At 53.5% G+C, this 25,872-nt stretch overlaps 2 protein-coding genes across 3 annotated transcripts in view; both read left to right on the top strand.

Annotated features, from left to right (window-relative positions):
• Positions 1-4,173: 4,173 nt before the first annotated feature.
• Positions 4,174-8,756, top strand: LOC117801831 (dipeptidyl peptidase 9-like). Its single transcript, XM_034657559.1, has 3 exons — positions 4,174-4,280; positions 5,803-5,914; positions 8,443-8,756. Exons 1-3 carry the CDS (start codon positions 4,204-4,206, stop codon positions 8,533-8,535), a joined length of 282 nt encoding a protein of 93 aa, XP_034513450.1. The 5' UTR covers positions 4,174-4,203; the 3' UTR covers positions 8,536-8,756.
• Positions 8,757-14,966: 6,210 nt separating this feature from the next.
• MYDGF (myeloid derived growth factor) overlaps positions 14,967-25,872 on the top strand; it is a 12,268-nt gene continuing 1,362 nt past the window's right edge. The window contains exons 1-5 of one of the 2 annotated variants that reach the window (XM_034657553.1): positions 14,967-15,191; positions 16,457-16,507; positions 22,500-22,561; positions 24,002-24,083; positions 25,350-25,422. In XM_034657553.1, coding sequence (XP_034513444.1) covers positions 15,018-15,191; positions 16,457-16,507; positions 22,500-22,561; positions 24,002-24,083; positions 25,350-25,422 — 442 coding nt within the window. In that variant the 5' untranslated portion in view covers positions 14,967-15,017. The remainder of the gene's footprint in view (positions 15,192-16,456; positions 16,508-22,499; positions 22,562-24,001; positions 24,084-25,349; positions 25,423-25,872) is intronic. The other variant, XM_019810065.2, reaches the window with a different exon arrangement.

Raw genomic sequence — 25,872 nt, 5'->3', positions numbered from 1 at the left:
GGGCAACAGCATCCGCCAGGGGGCACATCCTTCTGGCCACGATGCCTTCGCTCGTTTTGTCTCTGTGCTTGAGCAGAGGCGTGACCCCGCGGTTCGGTTCGGGGATCAGGAATCGCCGACCGAGGAGGGCGGGCCATGCCCCTCTTCCCGGCCGAGACCTAGGGACACCGGAGGCTGCCTGAGCAGACGGCGCTCTGGTGACTTGAGTTCCGAACAGCAGGATGGCCTCTCGGGGCACCTTCACCGTACTTGGGGGAGTCCCGCTTTTATTTTTAATGGCTTAACAAATAAAATGGTAGTGCAGAAGGAGACATAGAGAAAAGACACCTTCGTTCCAGAGAGGTGATCCCCTCCCAGTCTATTTTTAAACACCTGGATTCTATTCCTCCCTCTGTGTCAGAATTTATTTTGCCAGGCATCTATCAAGGGATAACCGGTTATTCTGGGCTTTTTTTTTTTTTTAATCAGTATAAATCAGGGGTCAGCGGACTTACTCTGTAAAAGGCCACACAGTAAATATTTTAGGCGTTGTGGGTCAGACAGCCTGGGGTACAGCTACTCAACTCTGCCCTCCTAGTTCAAAAGCAGCTATGGATGATATGTAAATGAGTGTTTGGCTGGGTGCCAATAAAACTTTATTTACAAAACCAGGCATCCAGCCAGTTTTAACCCACAGGCTGTAATTGACCAACCCCCGGTATAAGCCACACTGCAACAAATAGTCTTGCACATATTTTGGGCATATGTTTGAGTTTATAGGGTAAATTCCTAGAATTATCAAAAGGCATACTTGTTTTTAGTTTCACAGAGTATTGCCAGATTGCCTTCCAGAGAAAACACCTCAATGTAAAACTGCTCCAAGAAGGGTGAAGTGTGCCTGTTTCCCCATTCCTCTGCCATACTAACTGCTATCAAATATTTTTATCTTTGCCAATCTTAGGGGTGAAACACGGCATCTCACTTTAATTTGAACACATTTCTTTTATATATGGGAATATTTTCATATTTTAAGACACTTTTTGACTAGTGATCATTGACCCACCTTTCTTTTGATCTATTTTCCTCACTGAGTTGTGGACTCTGTCTACGTATGAAGGAAATCAGTCGTTGTCATCCATATTGCAAATTGAATGATGTTGTCAGTCTCGACATGTTTTACGGGTAGGAAGCTCAGCCAATCAATGTTTAAAATCCCAGTCTTGGGAATAAGATGTCTTTCACTTAAACCTCTGTGAAATAAAGTGGAGGAGGGGGCTGGTCACAAGTCACGGGCCAGAAACTGGTGGCAAAGGGCACTGGGCTCCAGGAGCCTTGGCAGCTGGAAACCTGCATTTGTCTCCAAGCAGGAACTCTTCCTCAGAACCTTCTACTCCTGCCTTACTCAGTCGGTACTCAGATTGCCATAAAACAGCATCCATTGGCCTAACTTCAGTCATGCACATTCCTACCCGACAATGAGGCCCGGAAATGGAAGTGGGGTGCCAACAGGAAGGAGGATGGATGATGGGCAGCTACAAAAGGACAAGTGTCTGTTGGCAGAAGGTCAAGGTCTCCGAGGTGGCAGGTAGAGGCATTTGTTTCTTCCAGGCTGTTTTGTGGGCCATTTTCTACACCACTGGTGGGGGATCCGAGCCGTCAGTGGGGGGTCCCCAGCCCTGTGTGAGGCTGCCTGTGCATATGCTTGCTGGCTTTCCTGTTGGAAAAGCTCATCTCTTCCCTAATTGGAAAGAACCCATATGCAATGGACATAAAATCCTGTGTCATACTGGATGTAGAGACATCCCGGTTTGTCATTTGTCTATCAAACATGTTTATGGTATTTCAACTTGAACAAAAACTATGGACACATAGGAAGTTGCAAAAATAGTACAGAGTCCCATGTACCCCTCACCCATCTTACACCTTACCTAACCACAGTACATTGTCGATATCAGGAAACTGACCTGAGTGCAATGCAATTAACTAGACTGTACCTTGTATGGATTTTCTCAGCACTCACATGTGCTTGCTGGTGAGTGTATGTGTGACTATTCCATTTTGTCACCTGTATAGATTCCTGTAACCAAGACCACAGTCATAACACATAACTGTTTATTCTCAAGAAAGGAGTTCCTCCATGCAATCCTGTTATATGCACACCCATCCCACTTACAGTGTCCTGAACAGAGAGAGAGAGAGATGTCCATTGATATCTGGGTCACCAAATGGTTTCCTTAAGGACTGCTAGATTTCATGTCATGATTAAAACTCAGGATCTTACAATGATGGGGTTTTTTTACTTTTAATCTCTCCAGTATGATTCTTTTTTTTTTTTTTTTTAGGCAAAAAGGAAAAACAAAAGAGGTTTGGGCTCGGTCTTTCTGAAAAGAAAACATGCACACACCAACCTACCTATCTTCAGTGGGAGACTCAGACAGTTCACAACTGAAATACCTTGTTAGCAGCAGTGCTTGGCCACTAATTGAATCCTTCAGAGTGATGGACTGAAGGTCAAACACAGCAGGTGAGGTAATGGGAAAGACATCAACAGGACCATGCTGTGTGAAACACAGAATAAGACTGTGATCATCCCATTTATGGAGCCAATTTCTAATGGGTCCAGAGCAGGCAGCTGTAAGGAGAAAGACATTTCTTTTTTTTTTTTCTTTTTTTAAGATTTTATTTATTTGCCAGAGAGAGAGAGGCAGGGGGGAGAGGCAGAGGCAGAGGGAGAAGCAGGCTCCCCACTGAGCAAGGAGCCCGAGGCGGGGCTCAATCCCAGGACTCCAAGATCATGACCTGAGCCGAAGGCAGATGCTTCGTCAACTAAGCCACCCAGTAGCCCCGAGAAAGAAATTTCTTAATGTGAGCAGGTATCCCAATTTAGGACAGGCTGCCCATACCAGCAGGACATCAGTTTTGGAGTTAGGGTTATCCGTGGAGCCCTCGGCCTGCTGGAGGATCCTCCTGTGACCTCTCTGAAATTGACCTTCATCTGTGTCTGAGGGGGTGAGAGTGATCTGAGGCCCTGAAAGATTTTTCGATAGAGCCCAGCTTAGGGGTTACCTATGCCATTTTTCTTGCTGGAGTCTGTTCTTTCAAGTCAGGAAGGACTAGGAAAACAAGCTTAATTCTGGACACTCCAGACCTCACCATTGGTGTTTTCTTGACAATTTAAGCAATTTGTGACCAAAAAAGGGGGGGGAGCTTGTATTAAGAATTCTTATTTGTAGAAATTTCACCTGCATTTCCTCAGTTTTTCTGACAGCCCCCTGAAGTAGGGATTATTTTCTTTTTAGCTTATTTTGAAATAATTTTGAGCTGACAGAAAAGCTGCAGAAATAGTACAGAGTTCCTGGATACCCTTCAGCCAGCTTCCCCTAACGTTCACATCACTGTGTAGCCATGGTGCAATCAGGTTAATGAAGCCAGGAAATTAGCATCAGTACAATCCTATTATCTAACAGGTAGAAGCCATTTTTCTGGTCCAGGGTTGTTACCAAACATGTCCCTCCAAAATTCGTATGTTGAAAGCTAACGCCCAAGGTGATGGTTCGGGGAGGTGAGGTCTTTGGGAGGGGATTAGGTCATGAGCGTGGAGCCCCCCATGAATGGGATGAGTGCCCTCATGAGAGAGCCCCAGAGGGCACCCTGTCCCTTCCACCCTGCAAGGACATGGGAATACGAGCATAGGGCTACCTGTGGACCAGGGGGCCTCACCAGACACCAAATGTGCCTCACCTTGAACTTGAACTTCCAGCCTCCAGAACTGTGAGAAATAAACGTGTTTGTTTATAAGCCGCCCTCAGTCTGTGGTATTTTTGTTACAACAGGCTGAACTCAGGGAACCCATCCAGCATCCCACATTGTGTTTTGTTGTCTTGGTCTCCTCCTTCTGTGACGGTGCCTCAGCCTTTGTCTTTCATGATGTTTTTGAAGACTACTGCCCTGTTACCTTGTGGGATGTCCCTCAGCTTGGGATTTTGTAGGGTATTTGCTTATAATTAGACTGAAGTCATGCACTGGAGGCAGGAAGTCTAGAGTTGCCACTGAAAATGTCCTTCTCGGTTGTTGAAGTCTCATTGGTGACATTAACTTTGAACACTGGGCTAAAGATGGTGTTTTTTCATTCTAAAATTCCTATTTTCCCCTTTATAACTAGTAAGTATCTTGGGGGAAAATACTTTNTGGATGGCCTACGACACAGGGTACACTGAGCGCTACATGGATGTCCCGGAGAACAACCAGCTCGGCTACGAGGCGGGTTCTGTAGCTCTGCACGTGGAGAAGCTCCCCAATGAGTAAGGCCCCCACCCACCCCAGCCTTCTGGGTCGTCGAGGCCCCCATTTCTCTCCCGCCACCCTCCCTGGCCTGTCTGCGAGGCTGGGCGTCCCCGGCACCTCCCGCATGGGCGACTCCCTCTCTGCAGCCACCTTGCACCCCCTTGGGGCCTTCCCTTCTCACTGCTCCTCACAGAAGCAGGCCGGCACCCAGGGTGCTCTTGGAGGGAGGAGGCCTCGGCCCTGCCCTCAGGATGATGGAAGGAAGGCTCTAGAGTCACTCTGCTTTGCACACGCAAGCCTCCCTCCCTCCCTCCCTCCCTCCCCAAGCACCTGTCCAGCTGTGGGGCCATCAGTTGGTCTTGAACCTCATCAGCCTCTGTTTTGTGGGATTTGACATGCAGTGGTCGGGTCTCAGGTCCGCATGGTTGTGACATCCGGGGCTGTGGGACCAGCTTAGACGTACCCCCTGGGCCCACGCCTTTCCTGCTGGGCTCTCAATGCAGGCTGGCCCCGCCTGGGCCCCTCTCCTGGCGAGGCTGCTCTCCGTGTTCTGGAGTGCGAAAAAAAAAGGGGGCTCCCTGGGGATGCCTGGGGACAGCCACGCTCGAAACCCATTGCTCTGGGCCTGTGCCGTCCGGTTCGGGAGCCAGGAGCCATATGTAGCCCCTCAGTTTCAGTTCATGTTGAGCCGCTGACAGAATAACCCCATCGAGACAGAGGCAGACTGTGTGGTGGTTATCAGGGGCTGGGGGAGACTGCTAATGTCAGGGGGCTCTGCTGGAACTGCATAGACATGGCGGTCCACAACACTGTGAATCCACCAGAAGCCCCTGAATCATTCAGTTTAAAATGAGGATTTTTTTTTTTTTTAGGTTATGTGAATTTCACCTCAACAAATTATTTTTAAATGTGCCACCCAGGCGCCCCCACCTCAACAAATTATTTTTAAAAAACAAACTTTTAGGGGTGCCTGGGTGGTTCAGTAGGTGAAGTGTCTGACTCTTGATTTCAGGTCAGGTCATGATTCTCAGGGTCATGAGATTGAGCCCCGCGTGGGGCTCCGCACTGAGCATAGAGCCTGCTCAAGACTCTCTCCCTTTCCCTCTGCCCCTCCCCCTCCTTGCCGGCGTGTGCACTCTCTCTCTTGAAAAAACACCTAATTTTTAAAATCTACAATTCCTCAGCCACTCTTCCCACATTTTAAGTGTTCAGTAGCCACATGTGGTGGTGATGCTGACGACTGCATTGGGTGGGGCAGGTCCAGAACATTCCATCATCCCACAGGGCCATGGGGCAGCACTGCTCTAGAAGCTTCCCTGGAGCTCAGGGCGTACCACGCACAGTGCGCCCACACGCCGCTCCCCTCCTTGCCTGCAAGGAAGTGAGGGAGGCTCCAGACCTGCTTGTGGCAACCCCGGCTTTCAGGCTTTCGGTTCCGCCGCTGCGGGCTGCTGAGCTGCTGCTCGGTCCTGGCTGCCGCTGGGGCTGGGCGGGAGCAGAGGGTCCCACCTCAGACCCTCACCCAACCTTGTCTTCCAGGCCCAATCGCCTGCTCATCCTGCACGGCTTCCTGGATGAGAATGTGCACTTTTTCCACACAAACTTCCTCGTCTCCCAGCTGATCCGAGCCGGAAAACCTTACCAGCTCCAGGTGGGTGGCGCTTCCCCAGGAGCCCGCATCCCCACATCCAGTCAGCAATCATGTACTGATCACTGGTAGTGCCCTCAAGGCCGGGCACACTGAGGCGACAGGCCAGCACCCCCACCCCAGCTCAGCCTGGTGGAAGGAGGTCAGTGTTAGGGAAATTATCATGCCCACACCATTTTACTTTAAATCAAGAAATTTGCCTGGAAGGAAAGGTGCAGGGCGCTGGCAGCATCTCAGGGTGACTGGGATCAGAGAAGAGTTCCCTAGGAGGTGACATTTAAGGATGCTGGAGAGTAGGGGGGGTACCCAGCTCAGCCCAGGTGTGGGAGGCTGGGGGTTAGACACCAGGCACAGGAAAGTGTCGGAGACAGCAGCCTGGGACAGGAGACCAGAGTGGATGGAGTAAGCGGGAAGGGAGTTGGGGGCCAAGGTGTGGTGATGGGCGGGGCCCCGGCGTTGGGCAAGGGGCGTGGCTTCTGCCATGAGGGGGCGGTCTTGTCAGTGAGAAGTGGGGCCTTGGTGATGAGCCAGGCTTCGAAGAGGGGCAGGGGTTGGAGGTGAGGGATGGGCGTTGGCGGCGAAGGGCAGGGCTTCAGCGGCGGGGGCGTGGCTGGGGTGAGGGGCGGGGCCTCGGCAGGATTTCCTTCAACGAGTGAGGTGTCTGGGCCCGCCTCCCTTGAGATCTCCTCTAGACAGGGGCCTACGGGGGCCAGTGGGATGTGAGCCATAGTCAATCGTCCTAGCAAGAAGGGGGCCGGCTAAGCGAGAGAGGCTAGAGGGGCAGATTTTATCACGTGCTGCCACCCTCAAGTGTTTCTGCCTCGCAGAAGTCTGCACTCACTCTGTCCTCAGGGGGGCGCCATGTTGCCATTCAACAGGTGGAGAGACTGAGGGTCGCAGGGCAGGAGGGACAGGCCTCAGGAACCGTGGCTGCGCACGCCTTTCCAGACAAGGCAGGAGGGAGACCCCCAGCCGCACATGCTCCTCCCAAATAGGCAGAGGCAGCTGCAGATCAGCGTGAGGCGGGGCAGGATGGAACCTCACACCTCCGTGAAATCCTGCTCCCAGTGGCCTTAGGCAGTAGGTCCATTAACTTCAGGCCTTTCCTCTTCCTCTGTGAAATGGGCAGGATAACTCCTGCCTGCCAGGGAGGCTTCGAGGGCCAAATGGCTTCTCTTGGGAGAGCGTTTAGCCCACAGGGTGGGCCGGGAGTCCTGTGCCCCTGCCTCCCTACGAGAAGTTGGAGGTGAGATGAGACACTGCTTTGGGGGTGGGAGCAGGGCAGCATGTGAGGGAGTGGGGCGGACCCCACCTTTTGTTTCAGGCACCCTGGAACAGATGGACTGGGAGGCTGGTGGTCCCAGGTCCTCCTTGTTCACACATCACACTTGTTGTAGAGGAGAATGTAACCAGGCAGCCAGACCCAGGGTGGTGTGAAAGATCTGTCCCAGGCAGTGCTGGTGCCCAAAGTGGGTAGGAGTGAGGTCTGGGGGGCTGCAGGGCAGCAGGACCCAGGAGTTGGGGTCTTGATGCCAGACTGGCAAGTCCTTGCAGAGTTCTGAGGGGGGATAGTCTGATTAGACTTGTGCTTCATCCAGGGATGGATGAAAGAAGGCAAGGGAGGAGGAGGAGAGACCTCTGGGCATTTGGATGTATTCCAGAGTAGTGAACTGGGGCAGTGGCCATGTCCCTTGCTGGCAGGGAGAGGTGAGGAATGGGCCCCCTGGCCCTGGTATCAGCCGGCTCCACCCAGCTTGAGACTAGAGTCGGGTACTTTGGGAGAGTGTGGAGCAGGTTTCAAGCCTGTTCCACGAGCCCCCAGGATCTGAGACCTGCTAGGGTGCCAGAACCCTCGTTTCATGGTCAGAGGCAAGACCTAAGCTCCTGTGACGGTCACGCAAGGGCCTGGACATCAGCTCAGCCAGGTCTCAGGGACTGGGTGATTCCTTGGGTGTGGCCTTTGGCACGGACAAGTCACTGCTCCTGTCTGGGGATAACGCCCCCTCTGAGCCTGGGGTGGGAGGCCTGTCATGGGAGCCATGGCATGTGCAGTCCTAACGTGGCCTTTTGATCAAATGCAAGTGCCTCCAGTGAACTGTACCACACATCCCGAAGATGTGATGAGCCGCCCCTTCCCCTGAGGTGCGTTCATTGCACCTCCCCAGGTTTGGGGGACAGCTTCTAGCTTGGGGACAGAGAGGCAGTCTCTCGAATGTGCCATTCTGAATGTGCATGTGCTCTGTGTTTGAGAGACTAGTTTGGCCAGACCCCGAAAAGACCTGGAGAGGTCCAGATTCTTCATCTGGTTTTGGAGGCGGGTGGCTGCGGTCAGGAAGAGTGTCACTTGCCCAGAGTGCACAGCAAGCGGGTCAGGGGCAGAGGGGGTTTGGAACCCAGGTCCATCAGTCCAGGGTGCCTGCTCCCCCCAGGAGGCGCCCTGAGCTGGGGGGGGAGGGGCAGGATGCCGGCCGGCGATTCCCTGGGGGCAGGGTCCCTCTGTGTCACCAGCCCTGCCTTCTCTGTCCACCCAGATCTACCCCAACGAGAGACACAGTATCCGCTGCCCCGAGTCCGGCGAGCACTATGAAGTCACGCTGCTGCACTTTCTACAGGAATACCTCTGAGCCCCCGCCGCGGGGGGGCCTGCACATTCAGAGCACAAGTGGCTTCGCCGCCCCCGCCGCCACTGGGGGAGCAGGCGGGAGGGCCCGAGTGGCCCCCGCAGACCCCGGCGCGGCGCCTCCTCCCACCGCCCCCGCTGGACAGACCACCCCCGACCCCCGAGCCTCCGGCTTCGCTGCCCCCACGCCTTTTCTCGTTTTTGTAATGCTCCTGGGTTTTTTGCCTGCTGCTGGAAGCATGCGTTTGCCTTTCCTTCCAGACCCGCCCGCTTCAGAGTGTGTTTTTTTAGGGGGCGTTTTTGATGATTATTTAAGAGACAAAGCTAAGGGTGCCTAAACCTAGAATGGGGTCCGCCGCGGGGCCGCGGAGTTCCACCCAGCCAGCACCCGGGGCGTGGGCGCGGGGGGGGGCTTCTTCCGAGCCCGCGGGGCCGTGGTGCGCCGCGGGCCGCGAGCCTCCCGCCCTCCCCGGAGCTCTCAGGCCAGCTCTGAAGCGCGCGTGCGGCCCCGCTCTCCGCCCGGCAGACCCGGGGCTCCCGCCTTGCGAGTGGACCCTTCCCCGCCTCAGGGTTACCCTTACTCCTTCCTCTTCCTCCCTGCCAAGCGTTCTGCCGGCGGCGGGCAAAAAGAAAAACAAAGAAGCAAAAACAAAACAAGAAAACACCCCACCAGAAACGAACCACCTCTACATATTATGGAAAAAAAATATTTTTGTCGATTCTTATTCTTTTATAATTATGAGCGTAAGAAGTGGACTCAGTAAACGATTCCGGATGGAAGCGCAGCCGCCTGCCTGAGGTTCCTTCCAAGCCTGGGGCTGGGGCTGGGGGCTCCTCCGACCGGGCGGGGTCCTGAGAGGCGTCCGGGCTGGGAGATGCCCCGCCCCTCACCAGACGGGCCCCAGGGAGGACCCGCCCGGGTCCTGATGCAGCCAGGATGCCCAGACCACAGGCTTCCTCGGGGCAACAGCATCCGCCAGGGGGCACATCCTTCTGGCCACGATGCCTTCGCTCGTTTTGTCTCTGTGCTTGAGCAGAGGCGTGACCCCGCGGTTCGGTTCGGGGATCAGGAATCGCCGACCGAGGAGGGCGGGCCATGCCCCTCTTCCCGGCCGAGACCTAGGGACACCGGAGGCTGCCTGAGCAGACGGCGCTCTGGTGACTTGAGTTCCGAACAGCAGGATGGCCTCTCGGGGCACCTTCACCGTACTTGGGGGAGTCCCGCTTTTATTTTTAATGGCTTAACAAATAAAATGGTAGTGCAGAAGGAGACATAGAGAAAAGACACCTTCGTTCCAGAGAGGTGATCCCCTCCCAGTCTATTTTTAAACACCTGGATTCTATTCCTCCCTCTGTGTCAGAATTTATTTTGCCAGGCATCTATCAAGGGATAACCGGTTATTCTGGGCTTTTTTTTTTTTTTAATCAGTATAAATCAGGGGTCAGCGGACTTACTCTGTAAAAGGCCACACAGTAAATATTTTAGGCGTTGTGGGTCAGACAGCCTGGGGTACAGCTACTCAACTCTGCCCTCCTAGTTCAAAAGCAGCTATGGATGATATGTAAATGAGTGTTTGGCTGGGTGCCAATAAAACTTTATTTACAAAACCAGGCATCCAGCCAGTTTTAACCCACAGGCTGTAATTGACCAACCCCCGGTATAAGCCACACTGCAACAAATAGTCTTGCACATATTTTGGGCATATGTTTGAGTTTATAGGGTAAATTCCTAGAATTATCAAAAGGCATACTTGTTTTTAGTTTCACAGAGTATTGCCAGATTGCCTTCCAGAGAAAACACCTCAATGTAAAACTGCTCCAAGAAGGGTGAAGTGTGCCTGTTTCCCCATTCCTCTGCCATACTAACTGCTATCAAATATTTTTATCTTTGCCAATCTTAGGGGTGAAACACGGCATCTCACTTTAATTTGAACACATTTCTTTTATATATGGGAATATTTTCATATTTTAAGACACTTTTTGACTAGTGATCATTGACCCACCTTTCTTTTGATCTATTTTCCTCACTGAGTTGTGGACTCTGTCTACGTATGAAGGAAATCAGTCCTTGTCATCCATATTGCAAATTGAATGATGTTGTCAGTCTCGACATGTTTTACGGGTAGGAAGCTCAGCCAATCAATGTTTAAAATCCCAGTCTTGGGAATAAGATGTCTTTCACTTAAACCTCTGTGAAATAAAGTGGAGGAGGGGGCTGGTCACAAGTCACGGGCCAGAAACTGGTGGCAAAGGGCACTGGGCTCCAGGAGCCTTGGCAGCTGGAAACCTGCATTTGTCTCCAAGCAGGAACTCTTCCTCAGAACCTTCTACTCCTGCCTTACTCAGTCGGTACTCAGATTGCCATAAAACAGCATCCATTGGCCTAACTTCAGTCATGCACATTCCTACCCGACAATGAGGCCCGGAAATGGAAGTGGGGTGCCAACAGGAAGGAGGATGGATGATGGGCAGCTACAAAAGGACAAGTGTCTGTTGGCAGAAGGTCAAGGTCTCCGAGGTGGCAGGTAGAGGCATTTGTTTCTTCCAGGCTGTTTTGTGGGCCATTTTCTACACCACTGGTGGGGGATCCGAGCCGTCAGTGGGGGGTCCCCAGCCCTGTGTGAGGCTGCCTGTGCATATGCTTGCTGGCTTTCCTGTTGGAAAAGCTCATCTCTTCCCTAATTGGAAAGAACCCATATGCAATGGACATAAAATCCTGTGTCATACTGGATGTAGAGACATCCCGGTTTGTCATTTGTCTATCAAACATGTTTATGGTATTTCAACTTGAACAAAAACTATGGACACATAGGAAGTTGCAAAAATAGTACAGAGTCCCATGTACCCCTCACCCATCTTACACCTTACCTAACCACAGTACATTGTCGATATCAGGAAACTGACCTGAGTGCAATGCAATTAACTAGACTGTACCTTGTATGGATTTTCTCAGCACTCACATGTGCTTGCTGGTGAGTGTATGTGTGACTATTCCATTTTGTCATCTGTATAGATTCCTGTAACCAAGACCACAGTCATAACACATAACTGTTTATTCTCAAGAAAGGAGTTCCTCCATGCAATCCTGTTATATGCACACCCATCCCACTTACAGTGTCCTGAACAGAGAGAGAGAGAGATGTCCATTGATATCTGGGTCACCAAATGGTTTCCTTAAGGACTGCTAGATTTCATGTCATGATTAAAAATCAGGATCTTACAATGATGGGGTTTTTTTACTTTTAATCTCTCCAGTATGATTCTTTTTTTTTTTTTTTTTTGAGGCAAAAAGGAAAAACAAAAGAGGTTTGGGCTCGGTCTTTCTGAAAAGAAAACATGCACACACCAACCTACCTATCTTCAGTGGGGAGACTCAGACAGTTCACAACTGAAATACCTTGTTAGCAGCAGTGCTTGGCCACTAATTGAATCCTTCAGAGTGATGGACTGAAGGTCAAACACAGCAGGTGAGGTAATGGGAAAGACATCAACAGGACCATGCTGTGTGAAACACAGAATAAGACTGTGATCATCCCATTTATGGAGCCAATTTCTAATGGGTCCAGAACAGGCAGCTGTAAGGAGAAAGACATTTCTTTTTTTTTTTTCTTTTTTTAAGATTTTATTTATTTGCCAGAGAGAGAGAGGCAGGGGGGAGAGGCAGAGGCAGAGGGAGAAGCAGGCTCCCCACTGAGCAAGGAGCCCGAGGCGGGGCTCAATCCCAGGACTCCAAGATCATGACCTGAGCCGAAGGCAGATGCTTCGTCAACTAAGCCACCCAGTAGCCCCGAGAAAGAAATTTCTTAATGTGAGCAGGTATCCCAATTTAGGACAGGCTGCCCATACCAGCAGGACATCAGTTTTGGAGTTAGGGTTATCCGTGGAGCCCTCGGCCTGCTGGAGGATCCTCCTGTGACCTCTCTGAAATTGACCTTCATCTGTGTCTGAGGGGGTGAGAGTGATCTGAGGCCCTGAAAGATTTTTCGATAGAGCCCAGCTTAGGGGTTACCTATGCCATTTTTCTTGCTGGAGTCTGTTCTTTCAAGTCAGGAAGGACTAGGAAAACAAGCTTAATTCTGGACACTCCAGACCTCACCATTGGTGTTTTCTTGACAATTTAAGCAATTTGTGACCAAAAAAGGGGGGGGAGCTTGTATTAAGAATTCTTATTTGTAGAAATTTCACCTGCATTTCCTCAGTTTTTCTGACAGCCCCCTGAAGTAGGGATTATTTTCTTTTTAGCTTATTTTGAAATAATTTTGAGCTGACAGAAAAGCTGCAGAAATAGTACAGAGTTCCTGGATACCCTTCAGCCAGCTTCCCCTAACGTTCACATCACTGTGTAGCCATGGTGCAATCAGGTTAATGAAGCCAGGAAATTAGCATCAGTACAATCCTATTATCTAACAGGTAGAAGCCATTTTTCTGGTCCAGGGTTGTTACCAAACATGTCCCTCCAAAATTCGTATGTTGAAAGCTAACGCCCAAGGTGATGGTTCGGGGAGGTGAGGTCTTTGGGAGGGGATTAGGTCATGAGCGTGGAGCCCCCCATGAATGGGATGAGTGCCCTCATGAGAGAGCCCCAGAGGGCACCCTGTCCCTTCCACCCTGCAAGGACATGGGAATACGAGCATAGGGCTACCTGTGGACCAGGGGGCCTCACCAGACACCAAATGTGCCTCACCTTGAACTTGAACTTCCAGCCTCCAGAACTGTGAGAAATAAACGTGTTTGTTTATAAGCCGCCCTCAGTCTGTGGTATTTTTGTTACAACAGGCTGAACTCAGACAGGGAACCCATCCAGCATCCCACATTGTGTTTTGTTGTCTTGGTCTCCTCCTTCTGTGACAGTGCCTCAGCCTTTGTCTTTCATGATGTTTTTGAAGACTACTGCCCTGTTACCTTGTGGGATGTCCCTCAGCTTGGGATTTTGTAGGGTATTTGCTTATAATTAGACTGAAGTCATACACTGGAGGCAGGAAGTCTAGAGTTGCCACTGAAAATGTCCTTCTCGGTTGTTGAAGTCTCATTGGTGACATTAACTTTGAACACTGGGCTAAAGATGGTGTTTTTTCATTCTAAAATTCCTATTTCCCCCTTTATAACTAGTAAGTATCTTGGGGGAAAATACTTTGAGACTATAGAAATATCCTGTTTCTCATTATACTTTCCCCCGCTAATTTTTAGATGTTAACCTTAAAAGATAACTGCCAGTTATTTTACCAGTAAAAATAGGTTTATTCAGGAATAGCAGAGAATTGCAACCTAGGACAAGCAAGCTACCGCAAAAACCAGAGGCAAATCCGCAGAACAAGGGGGAAAACTACTCTTTTATAGAAGAAAGAGGAAGTTGGAAGGGGCTAAAGTCCACTCACCTCAAGGCCAGGTGTGGTGGCTTCTCATTGGCTGGGCTGTGGCTGCGTCTCATTGGCTGGGCAATGACTGTCTCTCATTGGCTGGGCTTTGACTATCTCTCATTAGCTGTCCTGTGATTATCTCTCATTGGCTGGGCTGTGGTTGCGTCTCATTCGCTGAGCTGTGGCTGTCTCTCATTGGCTGGTCTATGGCTGTCTTTCAGCTGTGCTGTGATTCTCTCTCATCTGGGCTGTAGCTGTGTCTCAAAGCTGGGCTGTGGCTGTGTCTCATTGGCTGTTCTGTGACCATCTCTCACTGGCTCTGCTGTGATAATCTCTCATTGGCTAGGCTGTGGCTGTATCTTATCAAGGGGCTGTAACCTTAGTCTCATTAGCTGTGCTGTGGCTGGGTCTCATCGGCTGGGCTGTGGCTTTGTCTCATTCGCTGGGTTGTGGTAGTCTCTCATTGGCTGTGCTGTGGCTGTCTCTCATTGGCTGGGCTGTGGCTGTATCTTATCAAGGGGCTGTAGCCTTAGTCTCATTGGCTGGGCTATGGCTTTCTCTCATTGGCTGGGCTGTGGCTGTCTCTCATTGGCTGGGCTGTTGCCAGGGTAGGGGAAAATTTCCTTCCTCCTGCTAGGGCAGTGAAGTAGTGGTTAACATACTATGGACTTGCAAGGTGCTGGACTTCTTGTTGGGTCTGCAATTGACCAGAAGTCACTGGGTGCAGAGCTCTCCCTACCGGCCTCTCCACTCCATTCTAAATGAGGGTTCCCTTTATTAATTTTCAGATCCATCCAGGGATCTTGGCTGCAACAATTGAGGTACTTGCCCAGTGGTCATTGTCCATTTCCCTCATTCCAGACGGAATTTACTACATTTACTAACTGGAAGAGCTGTAGGGTCAGTCACAGGGTTAGGAATTGCGGACCTGACAGACTCCAGAACCACTCACCCCAGGGACTCACCCTGGAAGTTCAAGCCCCGCCCCAACATGGCAGCCCGGCCGGAGAGGAGGCGGGGCGCGCCAGGTCACGTGGCCGCGCCGCCGCCGACGTGGCCCCAAGCGGACGCCCCACGTGTCCCTCGCCGCGTCCCGTCGCCGCCCCAGCCCTGCGGACCCGATCCCAACATGGCGGCGCCCAGCGGGAGGAGGAACGGCGGAGGCGCGAGGTTGTGGGCTGCGTTGTTGCTGGCGGCCGCGGCGTTGAGGCCGGCGGAGGCGGTGTCCGAGCCCACGACGGTGGCGTTTGACGTGCGACCTGGCGGCGTCGTGCACTCCTTTTCCCAGAACGTGGGCCCGGGGGTACGTTATCGCCGCCGCCCCGGGGGCTTGAGCGGGGGTGATGGTGGGGGCGGGTCCTGAGAAGGGGGCGCGGACGGTTGGGGGCGGGGACTGAGTTGGGAAGGGACTCTGGGGGGCGCGGTCATCACTGAGGACTGAACTTCAAGAAGCTAGGCGTCCTGCGGTCTGGAGACTTGGAGGGGGTGGGTCACCATCCTCAGTTCCTGTTCCCTCTCACGTGCCCAGCGTGCCCAAGCAGCCCTCACTCCCAGACCAGGCGAGTCCCCGGCCACTGGAGGGCTGAGCCGCCCAAGAGGTGGGGAGAGAGGAGGCTGAGGGGTATTTTGCCTCCAGGCCCTGCAGAAGGTCAGCCCCTCTGCAGCTCTGACGAGGGAGGAAGTGGACGGACGTTGCTCTTTCATTGCACGAGACCCTCCCTCTCATTTCACCTGGAAGTCTGCAAGCCTGGGTCTAGCCCAGCCCTGTCCCCATCTTGTTGAAGTCCTTTCCCTCCCATATTCGTGTTCTGTGTCTCTAACGGATGTCCATAGCTGCTATCTTTGAGTACTTCCTTATAGCTGGATATCGTGCCAAATGCTTGATTTGCTAGGCCGTTTCACAGATGAGGAAAACAGGCGCAGAAAAGTTCTCACTTGGGGCGCCTGGGTGGCACAGCGGTTAAGCGTCTGCCTTCGGCTCAGGGCGTGATCCCGGTGTTATGGGATAGCCCCACGTCAGGCTCCTCTGCTATGAGCCTGCTTCTTCCTCTCCCACTCCCCCTGCTGTGTTCCCTCTCTCGCTGGCTGTCTCTATCTCTGTGGAATAAATAAATAAAATCTTTAAAAAAAAAAAAAAAAAAAGAAAAGTTCTCACTTGTCTGAGGCCCACAGCAGAGCAGAGATGGGTCTTCTGGTGTCCATATCTTGCTTCCGAAGTCCATGTGCCTAGATGGGTGGGAGCTTTGTGTAGGACCTCCCCCTTCCCCCTTACCCCTTCCTGTTCTTCATCCCCCAGAAGCCTCGTGAGTTGTTTGTCCTGACGGAGGAGCTCACTGGCAGTGGGGGGGCAGGTAGGGGAGTTATAGGTCGGTAGACACTGGGAGGCCTTGTGGGGCTGGCCTCCAGGGACAACAGTCAGGAATCTTGCTCTGCCTCCTTCCCCTTAGTGCAGATGCTCAAAAGCTGGATCTTCTTGATTCTGGATCTCAGAAGGACATCCTGAGACCCTCCACTGTAAGTACTAAGGATTACCTCCTAACAAGCTTTTTTCTACCTTCCATTCTCCAGGACAAATACACTTGTGCGTTCACCTATGCTTCTCAAGGAGGGACCAACGAGGTGAGTTGTTCAAAATTCCACATAGTTTTGTATGGCAGTATCCACTGTCATGGAGAGATACTCTCCGGGGAGCGGTGGAGTTGGGTCATACCTGAATTAACTTACACTCATTGAACTATTCTTGTCTAACCAATAAAAGACCGTGCTTAAGGTAACTAGTGATAGCAGATTCCCCCGGTAATTCCACAGAGTAAACAAATGTCTGATGGAAAGAGGCACCTGAGATACAGATGTGCTGTGCCCATGAGCCTCTCTTAGGAGTATTTTATTTGCCTTTTGTGCTGTATGACAAATCATGACAAACTTAGCAGCTTAAAACAACACCCACTTATTATCTCACTATTCTGGAGGTCAGAAGCCACTGCCAGCTCAGCTGGGTGCTTCATAAAGCCCAAATCAAGTTGTCAGCTGGCGGGGCTCTTATCTACAGTCTCGTTCACGTTGTTGGTAGAATTCAGTTCCTTGCTATGTAGGACTGGCAAGGTCCCCGTTTCTTTTTTTTTTTTTTTTAATTTTATTTATTTATGTGACAGCGAGACAGATAGCGAGAAAGGGAACACAGCAGGGGAGAGAGAGAGGAAGAAGCAGGCTCCCAGCCGAGGAGCCCGATGTGGGACTCGATCCTGGAACGCCGGGATCACACCCTGAGCCGAAGGCAGACGCTTAACGACTGCACTACCCAGGCGCCCCAAGGTCCCCATTTCTTGGTGGCTGTTTCCTCCAGCAGCTGGTGGCAGAGAGGAAATAAGAGAGACCGGGAGCATAAGACGAATGTGACTCACCATTGCTGGCTATGAGGGGAGCACAGGTGGCCTCTAGGAGCTGAGGGCAGCCCCTGGCTGGTGGTCAGGCTTCGGTTTTACCACCACAGGAACTGAATTCTTCCACAAGCACGTGAGTCGGAAGAGGACTCTGAGCCTCAGACAGGCGTACGGTCTGCTGACACCTTGAGTCCAGTCTTGTGAGACTCTGAGCAGAGGGCCTGCCATGGCCAAGTTTCTGCCTAGGGGTCTGAGAGCTGATCAGTGGCCAGTGCAGTTAAGCTGCTAAACTTGTGGTCATTTGTCACACAGGGTAGTGACTTAACTGGGGTGCCCCCGAAAGATACGTTCACATCCTAAGTCCTAGAACCTGTGAACGTAAACTTACTTAGAAAAAAATATTTGCAGATGTAAGTGCATGATTTTGCAATGAAGAGATCATCTTGAGTTCTCTGGGTGGGCCCTAAATCCAGTGACGGCTCCCCTTACAAGAGACACTCGGGGGATTTGACAGAAGAGGAGAAGACACGCAGAGGAAAAGGCCATGTGAAGACGGAGGCAGAGATGGAGGGGCGCAGCCACAAGCCATGGGACACCTGGAGCCACCAGAAACGAGAAGAGGCAGGAAGGATCCTGCCCTAGAGCCTTCCGAGGGAGCCCAACCCGGGGACACCTTATTTGGACTTTTGGCCTCCCGAACCGGCAGAGAAGAAATGGCAGTGGTTGTAAGGGAGCAGGCTTGGGTGGCTGGTTCCGGCAGCGGCAGGCAGCAGCGCCCGCTGCAGCAGACCACCAGTGACGCCCCGTTACTAAGCGCTCCGAGAGTAAAGGACTGGCTTGGAGTGCAGGCTGCATACTGCTGCTTGGTTTCATCGGGAGGGAGAGCTGCAAGTGTTCAGGAAGACGCACAGAGGTTCTGCTCAGCGTCGTTAGAATAAAAGAAAAATGAAAAGGAAGAATTCATCGTCACTATAAAATAATCGGTAACATACACTATACAAATCAGTAAAAACCATTTTTTTTTTTTTGAAGATTTTATCCATTTGTTAGAGAGTGTGAGCAGGGTTGAGGGGCAGAGGGAGAAGCAGACTCCCTGCTGAACACGGAGCCTAGTGTGGGGCTCGATCCCAGGACTCTGGGATCGTGACCTGAGCCGAAGGCAGACGCTCTACCGACTGAGCCACCCAATCGTCCCCCCCCTTTTTGTCCCTGGTTGTGCCTTCCTCCCCAAAAACCAGACTTCAGGAAGTACTTCTCTCGTTCTACAACGGTGTGGCACTGTCGCCCAACATTGTAGAGTCCAAAAATGGAGGCCGCTGGGGAGCCTCTCAGGTGCCTGACGTGCCCTGCAAGCTGGTTCTAAGCCCCTCTCTCCTCCCACTCGGGGTAACACATTGAAATGGGCAAGAGCGGATCTCTCTCCCGCCTCGGCACTGCTGACGTCCGGGATTGGGGGCCGGGTCGTTCCCTGAGGGAGCTGTCCAGGCACTGGGACCTCCAGCAGCCTCCCCGCCCCCGCCCACTCAGTGCCAGGAGCACCTCAGTTTTGGAAGTCGTGACTTCCAAAAACATTTCCAGACATTGCCTAGCGTTCCCCGGAGGACAGAATTATCCCTCGCTGGAAACCACTGGGCAAGAGTGACTTTCGTTATTCTAGATGTGTCTTGTTTTGTAAGTACATGATTCCTAGTGACAGTATTTTAACAAAATGTAACACACAGTGACCCCTGCCACCAGGACAGCAGGCGTCCTGCGATTGTCCGCCCCTTCTGTCACACCTCCAGGCCTCCTGCTTCTCCAGATAGTCTTCTCCGCTATGGGGTGAAGCCAAGTGGTGGCACGTTCTTCTAACCGTGAGCCAAAGCCCATCAGTCCAGCCTACCCGCGGGCACCCACAACCAGTCCCCACGTGCCCTCTTCCACGTGGCAGCCTCTTGGGTGTGCGCAGACAGTTGACTCACGGGACAACGAACTGAAGTCGCAGCTCCGCCGTGCCGCTCACCGGTGTCCCGCCCTGTGCTGAGCCGTGCGCACATCTCATCTCTTCCTCCGCAACCCTAGGAGGCCATCCCGCTCTGGGATTTCGCACTCAAGGACACGGAGGCCTGGGCTCTCCCAGCTGGGAAGTGACTGAAGTCCCCGGGACACAGATCCCTAACCACTGCTCTGTGCTTCTGACCCAGTGTCACCAGCAGCTTGGAAGAGAGCACACGCACCTCCCACCCCCAGGACTAAACTTATTAAACTCTTAGAGGTGGACGTCCTGCTGCTGAGTTCACGCACACTGGCTGGGGCGGCCACAGGCTGGAGCCTTGTCCTGGACCAGCAGTTGGGTCACAAACTATCACTCCAGCAATAGGCTAGATTCGTTTGTTTTGGAAGAAGGGTTCATCCTGAAGGAAGTCACCTCTAAGCAAAGCAGACGTGTCGTGGCACGGACTTGTCCCCGCAGCAGCTGTCTAGAACGGTGACAGAGACCACAGGGAGCTGAGCGCCGGGGCGGGTGGTGCTGCGTGAGCCGGACGGGGCACCCACGACCCATGGGCTCTTTGGTGGCTGTCCTGTGGCCACCTCACAAGAGAATGGCAGGCCAGATTCTCAGCGAATGCACAGGGATGGTTTGGTGTTCCGTGGCTTCTGCCTGGCGACGTACAGGGAGACATGCTCCTGGAGCAGCTGGAACAGAAGAAACCCCAGGAGGACCCGTGGCGGCGGGTGTGGGTGTGTGGGTGCGCCGGGCACATGCAGCTCGGAGCCAAGGCCTCTGGGGGACAACAGTCCGCGCTTGCTCCTTTGATAATGGTTTGTTTCTGCAGAGGGTCACCTGCGAGGTCAGTGCTGACAGGTGGCCATAGGCACGGGTGATTCGTAATCTCTCAGTGCCCGCCAGGGGGCGGAGCAACCTGAGAGCTCGGCCGTTCTTGGTGGGGATGCAAACCGGCCATTTCTTATACAGTTAAACTCACACTCACTTTATAACCCTGCACTTGCACTGCGAGGTGTCTGCCCACTAGGATGAGAACTCACCCGCCCAAACGTGTATCTGACCGTGCACGGCAGCAGGATTCAGTGGCCGACAAGTGGAAACAACCTTGGTATCCATCGGTGGGTGAATGGATACACACAACGTGTCCACCACGCACCGGAGCACGGCGCCCACAAGCTGCCCTGCAGATGGACTCTGAGCCCACGGTGCTCAGGGAACTGGACACAGAAGGCCACACGGGATGTGAGTCCACATGTGTGACACGTCCAGAACAGGCTCCTCCACGGACGGGAAGGAGGCTCGCGGGCCAGGGGCTGGGGGGGGAGGGGAAGGGATGGGGCTGCTTTCTGGGGTGATGGAACATTCTGGAACTAGATCATGGTGATGGTTGCAGACCTGTGACCATGCTAGAAAATGCAGAATTGTATACCATGCGAGGGTGAATTGGGTAATATGTAAATATTTCTCAGTTCAGCTGTTGGATAAATGAACCGTGGACACAGGCAGCAGCGTGGATGACTGTCCAGTGCCCCACGCTGAGTGAAACCGCACAAGGCTTCGTGCCGCCTTATTCCGCTCCGGTGACACTTTCGCAAAGGCACAACTCCGAGATGGGGTCAGCAGTTACCGGGAACTTGCAGGAAGGGGTTAACTGCAGAGGGAAGGGGCCGGGAGATCCAGGGACATAGATCTGGTCTATATCTTGATTGGATGGTGGACATGGAACTAGAAGCATTTGTCGGGGCTCCTAGAACTGTCATCAAAATGGGCACATTTCCCCATCTGTCATTTATATCTTAATAAAAACTAATCGCGGCTGCTAGTTATGTGTCATCTGTCATACTAGGCCACCCCTGTGCCTAGTTCCCCAGGGGCTCAGGCTGTTCCCAGAACACACACTCACATGAATGTCAAAAGCCCAAACCTGAGCCTTACCATCTGCCCACTGCACCCTGCAGCCACGAGACCACGGTCAAGGTCACAGAACCAGAGGGATGTTGACCCTCTTGCTAAGAAACTCTCGGTCTTAAATTTGTTTGCACTCAATTTTTTAAACAGTGTTTAAACATTTGTCTCATCTTCAAGAACCTTTACAGAGCCGTGGAAAACCTCTCAGATATATTTCACAGCATAAAACCGTTTCCAGGTGCTCTCAGGCCTTGGAGCCACGGACAGGTGTTTTTAGATGGGGAGGGAGGAAAGTCCACCGAGTCCCCAGGTGTGGGCCGCAGCCGTCCCTTCGTCAGCCAGAGTCACTGGTTCCCACGTCCCTGCTGCAGGCAGATGGCATCTAGGTGACCATTTACTCTCACTGTGATTCACCTAAAAATGGCCTTGTTTTTGTCAATGAGGACGTCGCAATGTCCAACCAGGAGTACCAGTACTGGGAGTATATTGTTACTCCGGGGAGGGGACTGTACACTCGCATTTTACTAGCAAAACAGACGCCTTAGGTACCCCAGAACCCACAGTGGCTGTCCATGGCCCCCGCCCGTTTTGCAGAGGCCACGAAAATTAGAAGCAGCTGGTAGCAAGCAGTGTGTTTGGGAGTCATTTAATAGTTTTAATCTTCAGGGACGCCAGGGTCGCTCAGTCAGCTGAGCGTCTGACTCTTAATCTCGTTCGTTTGATTTTTTAAAAAGCTAACACGTTCACATCCTTCAAAAAGAACACATAAAAAGCTTTCTGGTGCCTCCCGTCCTCAGGTCGCACCCACGTCCTCCCTGTAACCGCGGATAGCGCGGTCTCGTGTCTGCCTCGAGGCCTTGTTGCTGATCCAACAAGCATGAGTACGTGGTCTCCTTTTATTTTAGTGTGTAGTTTTCTTGATAGGCTTTATTTTTTAGAGCTGTTTTAGGTTCACAGCAAAATGAGCAGAAGGCACAGATTTTGATACACCCCCGGGCTCCCTGCCAAACAGCCTCCCCCGTCATTGACGGCCGCCACCGAGAGCAGGACGCTCGTGACCGTCGCTGAACCCGCACGGCCGGGTCATGGCCACGCTGAGTCCGTGGCTGGCAGTATGGTTCAGCCTTAGGGCTGCACCCTCTGCGGGTGTGGACGGACGGATGAGGATGCCTGCCCACCACCGTGGTCTCGCCGGGACTAGTCTCCCCGCCCCCAAGCCACGCTCTAGCCCGAGGTCCAGGGAAGGTTCGCTCCCTTGGCAGAACTGGAGGGTGCCCTAAACCCCTCAGGGACCCCGCGCATCCTGGGCTGACCTGTATTTTCCCTCCCTCCCCAGAAGTGGCAGATGAGCCTGGGGACCAGCGAAGACCACCAGCACTTCACCTGCACCATCTGGAGGTGAGCCCGGGGTCGCGGTGGGGGGGGATCTCCCTTGCAGGAGGTGCTTTGCTGAGGCTGCTGGGGGTGTGTGCCCCTGGTGCCTCCAGGCAGTAGGACCAAGCACCCCTGAGGGGCGCAGGCTGGGGGCGATCTTCACCACGTGCAGGTAGGAGGGGGGGTGTGGCACCGTGCTGGGGGCTGCTGGGGTGGGGAGGGTTCCCCAAGGAAGAGTATTGACATTGGGGCCCAGGGTGCATGGGGGGGCAGGGGCCAGGCTCCCCTGCATCGTCGCCCTCCATCTCCCCGCCCTGGAGTGCGGCATGAGTGAGCAGTGGGCCCGAGAGGGGACAGAGGGAACGGGGTGCTCAGCCCAGTGGGGAGGAGGGTGCCAGAGCGGTGTCATATCCTAACCCTGCTCCCCTGGGCTCTGAGGCCTGGAACCTGGAACTGATTCTTCCAGCATTGGCTGTGGGTCTGGTGTAGTGCAGGCACTTCGGGAGACACACAGAAGTCCAAGCCGTGGTCCCGCGCTCGGGGGGGCGGGGTTGGCAGAGGAGGACAGATCACTTGGAGGGCCTTGACAGCCACATCGAATCAAAGGATACCCATGTTCGAATCCTACTTGCAGGCACCACCCCACCGTCTTTGCCTGATGCTTTATAAACAGCAGGTGCTTATTAGGCAGCGTTCGAGGACATTCTCACCCGCTCTGTGGACTGGCGCCTGTCAGTATCAGGCAGAGGAGCCCTGGGGACCGCCGCGATGACAGGGCATGTGAGCACCAGCGCCCTACGTGGGCACAGAGCCGGGCTACACAGGCCTGCAGCCATGCTCAGCCCCAGAGCCGCCCTGACTATGGGGCCACCCGCTCGGCAAGAGGTCCTGCCTGAACGGGCTGTTCTCCCAGTTTGACATTGACTCACTGGGCCTGGCACAGCCGCTGGGGCTTAGGGAGCCCGGGAGGCTCCCTGGACCTCCCCCGCCTCCTTCCTGACTCACCCCCAGCAGGACTCTCCTGGCCCCCCTGCTGCCCCTCCATCCCCCTCACTGCTCTCCGCACACAGCCACACAGGGCTCTTCATCCCCCACACATGTCGTCCCCTCACTGCCACTAGCCCTCTTTCAGCTCCTCTCTGCTCTGGCCGTGCTGATCTGGTGGTTCTTTAACGGTCCCCATTTGCACCCTCCATGCGACCTTTGGCCTCTGCTTTCGTCCTCTGCCTAGTTAACTCCTATACTTCTCAACCTCTGTTGTCATTCCCTGTCCCCAGTACGATACCTGGAATGTCTTTGGCACTCAATGGAAAAGCATTCAGTCCCAGTCCTAGAACAGCTTGTGCCCAGAAGGAGAAACAGACTTGTCAGTAAATGAGCCAAAAGAATGTTCTAGTAAAGAGAAAAGAAGAGATGATGTTGAGGAGGCCAGGGCTGACCCCCTTGCCTGCCCTTCCTTTGCAGGCCCCAGGGCAAGTCCTACCTATACTTTACGCAGTTCAAGGCCGAGGTGCGGGGCGCCGAGATCGAGTACGGCATGGCCTATGTGAGTAGGGGTGCGTGTGTGGGGGTGGCTGCCCTGGGGTGTCCCGCATTGACTGTGCCTCCCAGACCACTGGCGGGTGGGGAGGCGGGGGAAGTGAGGGGACAGACATCAACCCTTGATTCATAACATGGGAGGACGTGGGACACCACAGAGACTCCGGACCGGGAGGTGCTAGGAAGGTGGCGCTGGGCCCAGAGTGGGACCCCACTGATCCCTAGAGACCCGGCGGGCGGAGCAGGAAATGGACACCTGGCCTCCGTCTCTTGTCACCTGCCATTTCCTGCCAGTGCCCCCTGCTGGCAAGGCCAGCAGGAGCCAGAGGGTAGGGGCCCCAGGACACTAGCGGGGACAGCAAGGGCAGGAGTGGGCCCAGAGGCGCAGGCAGTGTGCTTCTGGTGTGGGGGAGGGCCCCGTGTCCTGTGGGCCCCGTGACCTGTGGTTCATGGCCCAGGCAGCACCTTCTGCCCCACCGCTGACCCGCACGGTCTGCACCAGGGGCCGGCCGCACTGCAGAGCCCCGTCCCCCACCCCTGCTTCTGCATTTGGGTCACACACGGTTTGAAAACCACCGTATCGGTCCAAGAGGCCGAACCAGTGGGGACGGGCATTAAGAGATTTATTGCCAGGAACTGGCTTTGGCCCCAGGGGACCGGCAGGGCACCTCCACAGCCTGTGCCAGGCTGGCGGGAGGGATGGGCACTATGGGGACCCCTCCGTCAGGGAAGCCTGGCCCTGCTGATCAAATCAGGCCCACCCAGGGTCATGGAGGATGATCTTCGAGTCAGCTCCTGACGGACTTCCAGCGCATGTGCACAGGACCTTCCCGCAGCGATCGCCCGACTGCAGGGCTGCGGGGCGTGGCCACCGCCAGCCGTCCCCCCGCTGACTGCCGCACCGCTGGTCGGGCTACTCTGTGCTCCCCTCTTGCTGGAAAACACCTAAAGCCGATTTGAAACAGACACAATTCTGATTTTTAAAAATTGCGTTCAAGAGACCGCCCTGCTTCTGTCATGACCATATGTTCACCAAAGGGGAAAATACCTTCCTTGGGGATCGACAGCAAAGGCATCGAGTTTTAAGCCAGTTGACAATCTCTTAAGTGGATTAAGCACCGCTTCTACCAGATTTTCTTATGTGCTCGGGAGAGCGGCGCCCGCGCCCCTTCCGTCAAAGCGCGCGCCTTTAGCCTGTGCCGCTCGGGGGCAAGAAGAGCAGGCTGGGTCCCTTCTCTCCCCACTAGCGACATTCCCCCTTGTTCTCTTTCAGTCGAAAGCTGCGTTTGAAAGAGAAAGCGACGTCCCCCTGAAAAGCGAGGAATTTGAAGTGACCAAAACAGCAGGTATGTAAGGATGGCTTGTGGAGATGAACCCCAGGTTCTCAGGCACAGAAGGTGGGGAGAGGGGGGACAGCACCCCCTCAGAGGGACGGGTTACGGCCCAGCGTCTGCGCGCTGTTTCTGTAAAGGGCCCTTAGTAAATAGTTTCGGCTTTGTGGAGCAAACAGCCTTTGCCGAGACGACTCAATCCGGGAGAGCAAAGGCCGTGAGCCACGGGACACTGAACGGGCATGGCTGTGTCCTAATAAAACTTTATTTTATGAACACGGAAATGTGAATTATATATCACAAAATACCATTTTTCTTTTGACTTTGGCTAAAGATACGTGAAATGTAAAAACCACCCTTAGCTCATGGCACTGGCCAAGCCCTGCTAGGGACCTGAGGACATGAAAATCTGCTGGGGCCCTTGGGGACATTCAGTGGGATTGCTCCGGGGGGGGGGGGGGGGGA

This window comes from Ailuropoda melanoleuca, chromosome 4, assembly GCF_002007445.2.
Source record: "Ailuropoda melanoleuca isolate Jingjing chromosome 4, ASM200744v2, whole genome shotgun sequence".
NCBI lineage: Eukaryota > Metazoa > Chordata > Mammalia > Carnivora > Ursidae > Ailuropoda > Ailuropoda melanoleuca.
Note: the sequence above shows the minus strand (reverse complement) of the source record. Positions and strands in the feature narration are given on the sequence as shown.

Bases quoted from the DNA above. Each gene is read 5' to 3' on its own strand.
- LOC117801831 (XM_034657559.1), top strand. From the start codon at position 4,204: ATGGATGTCCCGGAGAACAACCAGCTCGGCTACGAGGCGGGTTCTGTA. The intron at 4,281-5,802 runs GTAAGGCCCCCA...CTTGTCTTCCAG, and splicing joins GTGGAGAAGCTCCCCAATGA to GCCCAATCGCCTGCTCATCC. The intron at 5,915-8,442 runs GTGGGTGGCGCT...CTGTCCACCCAG, and splicing joins GAAAACCTTACCAGCTCCAG to ATCTACCCCAACGAGAGACA.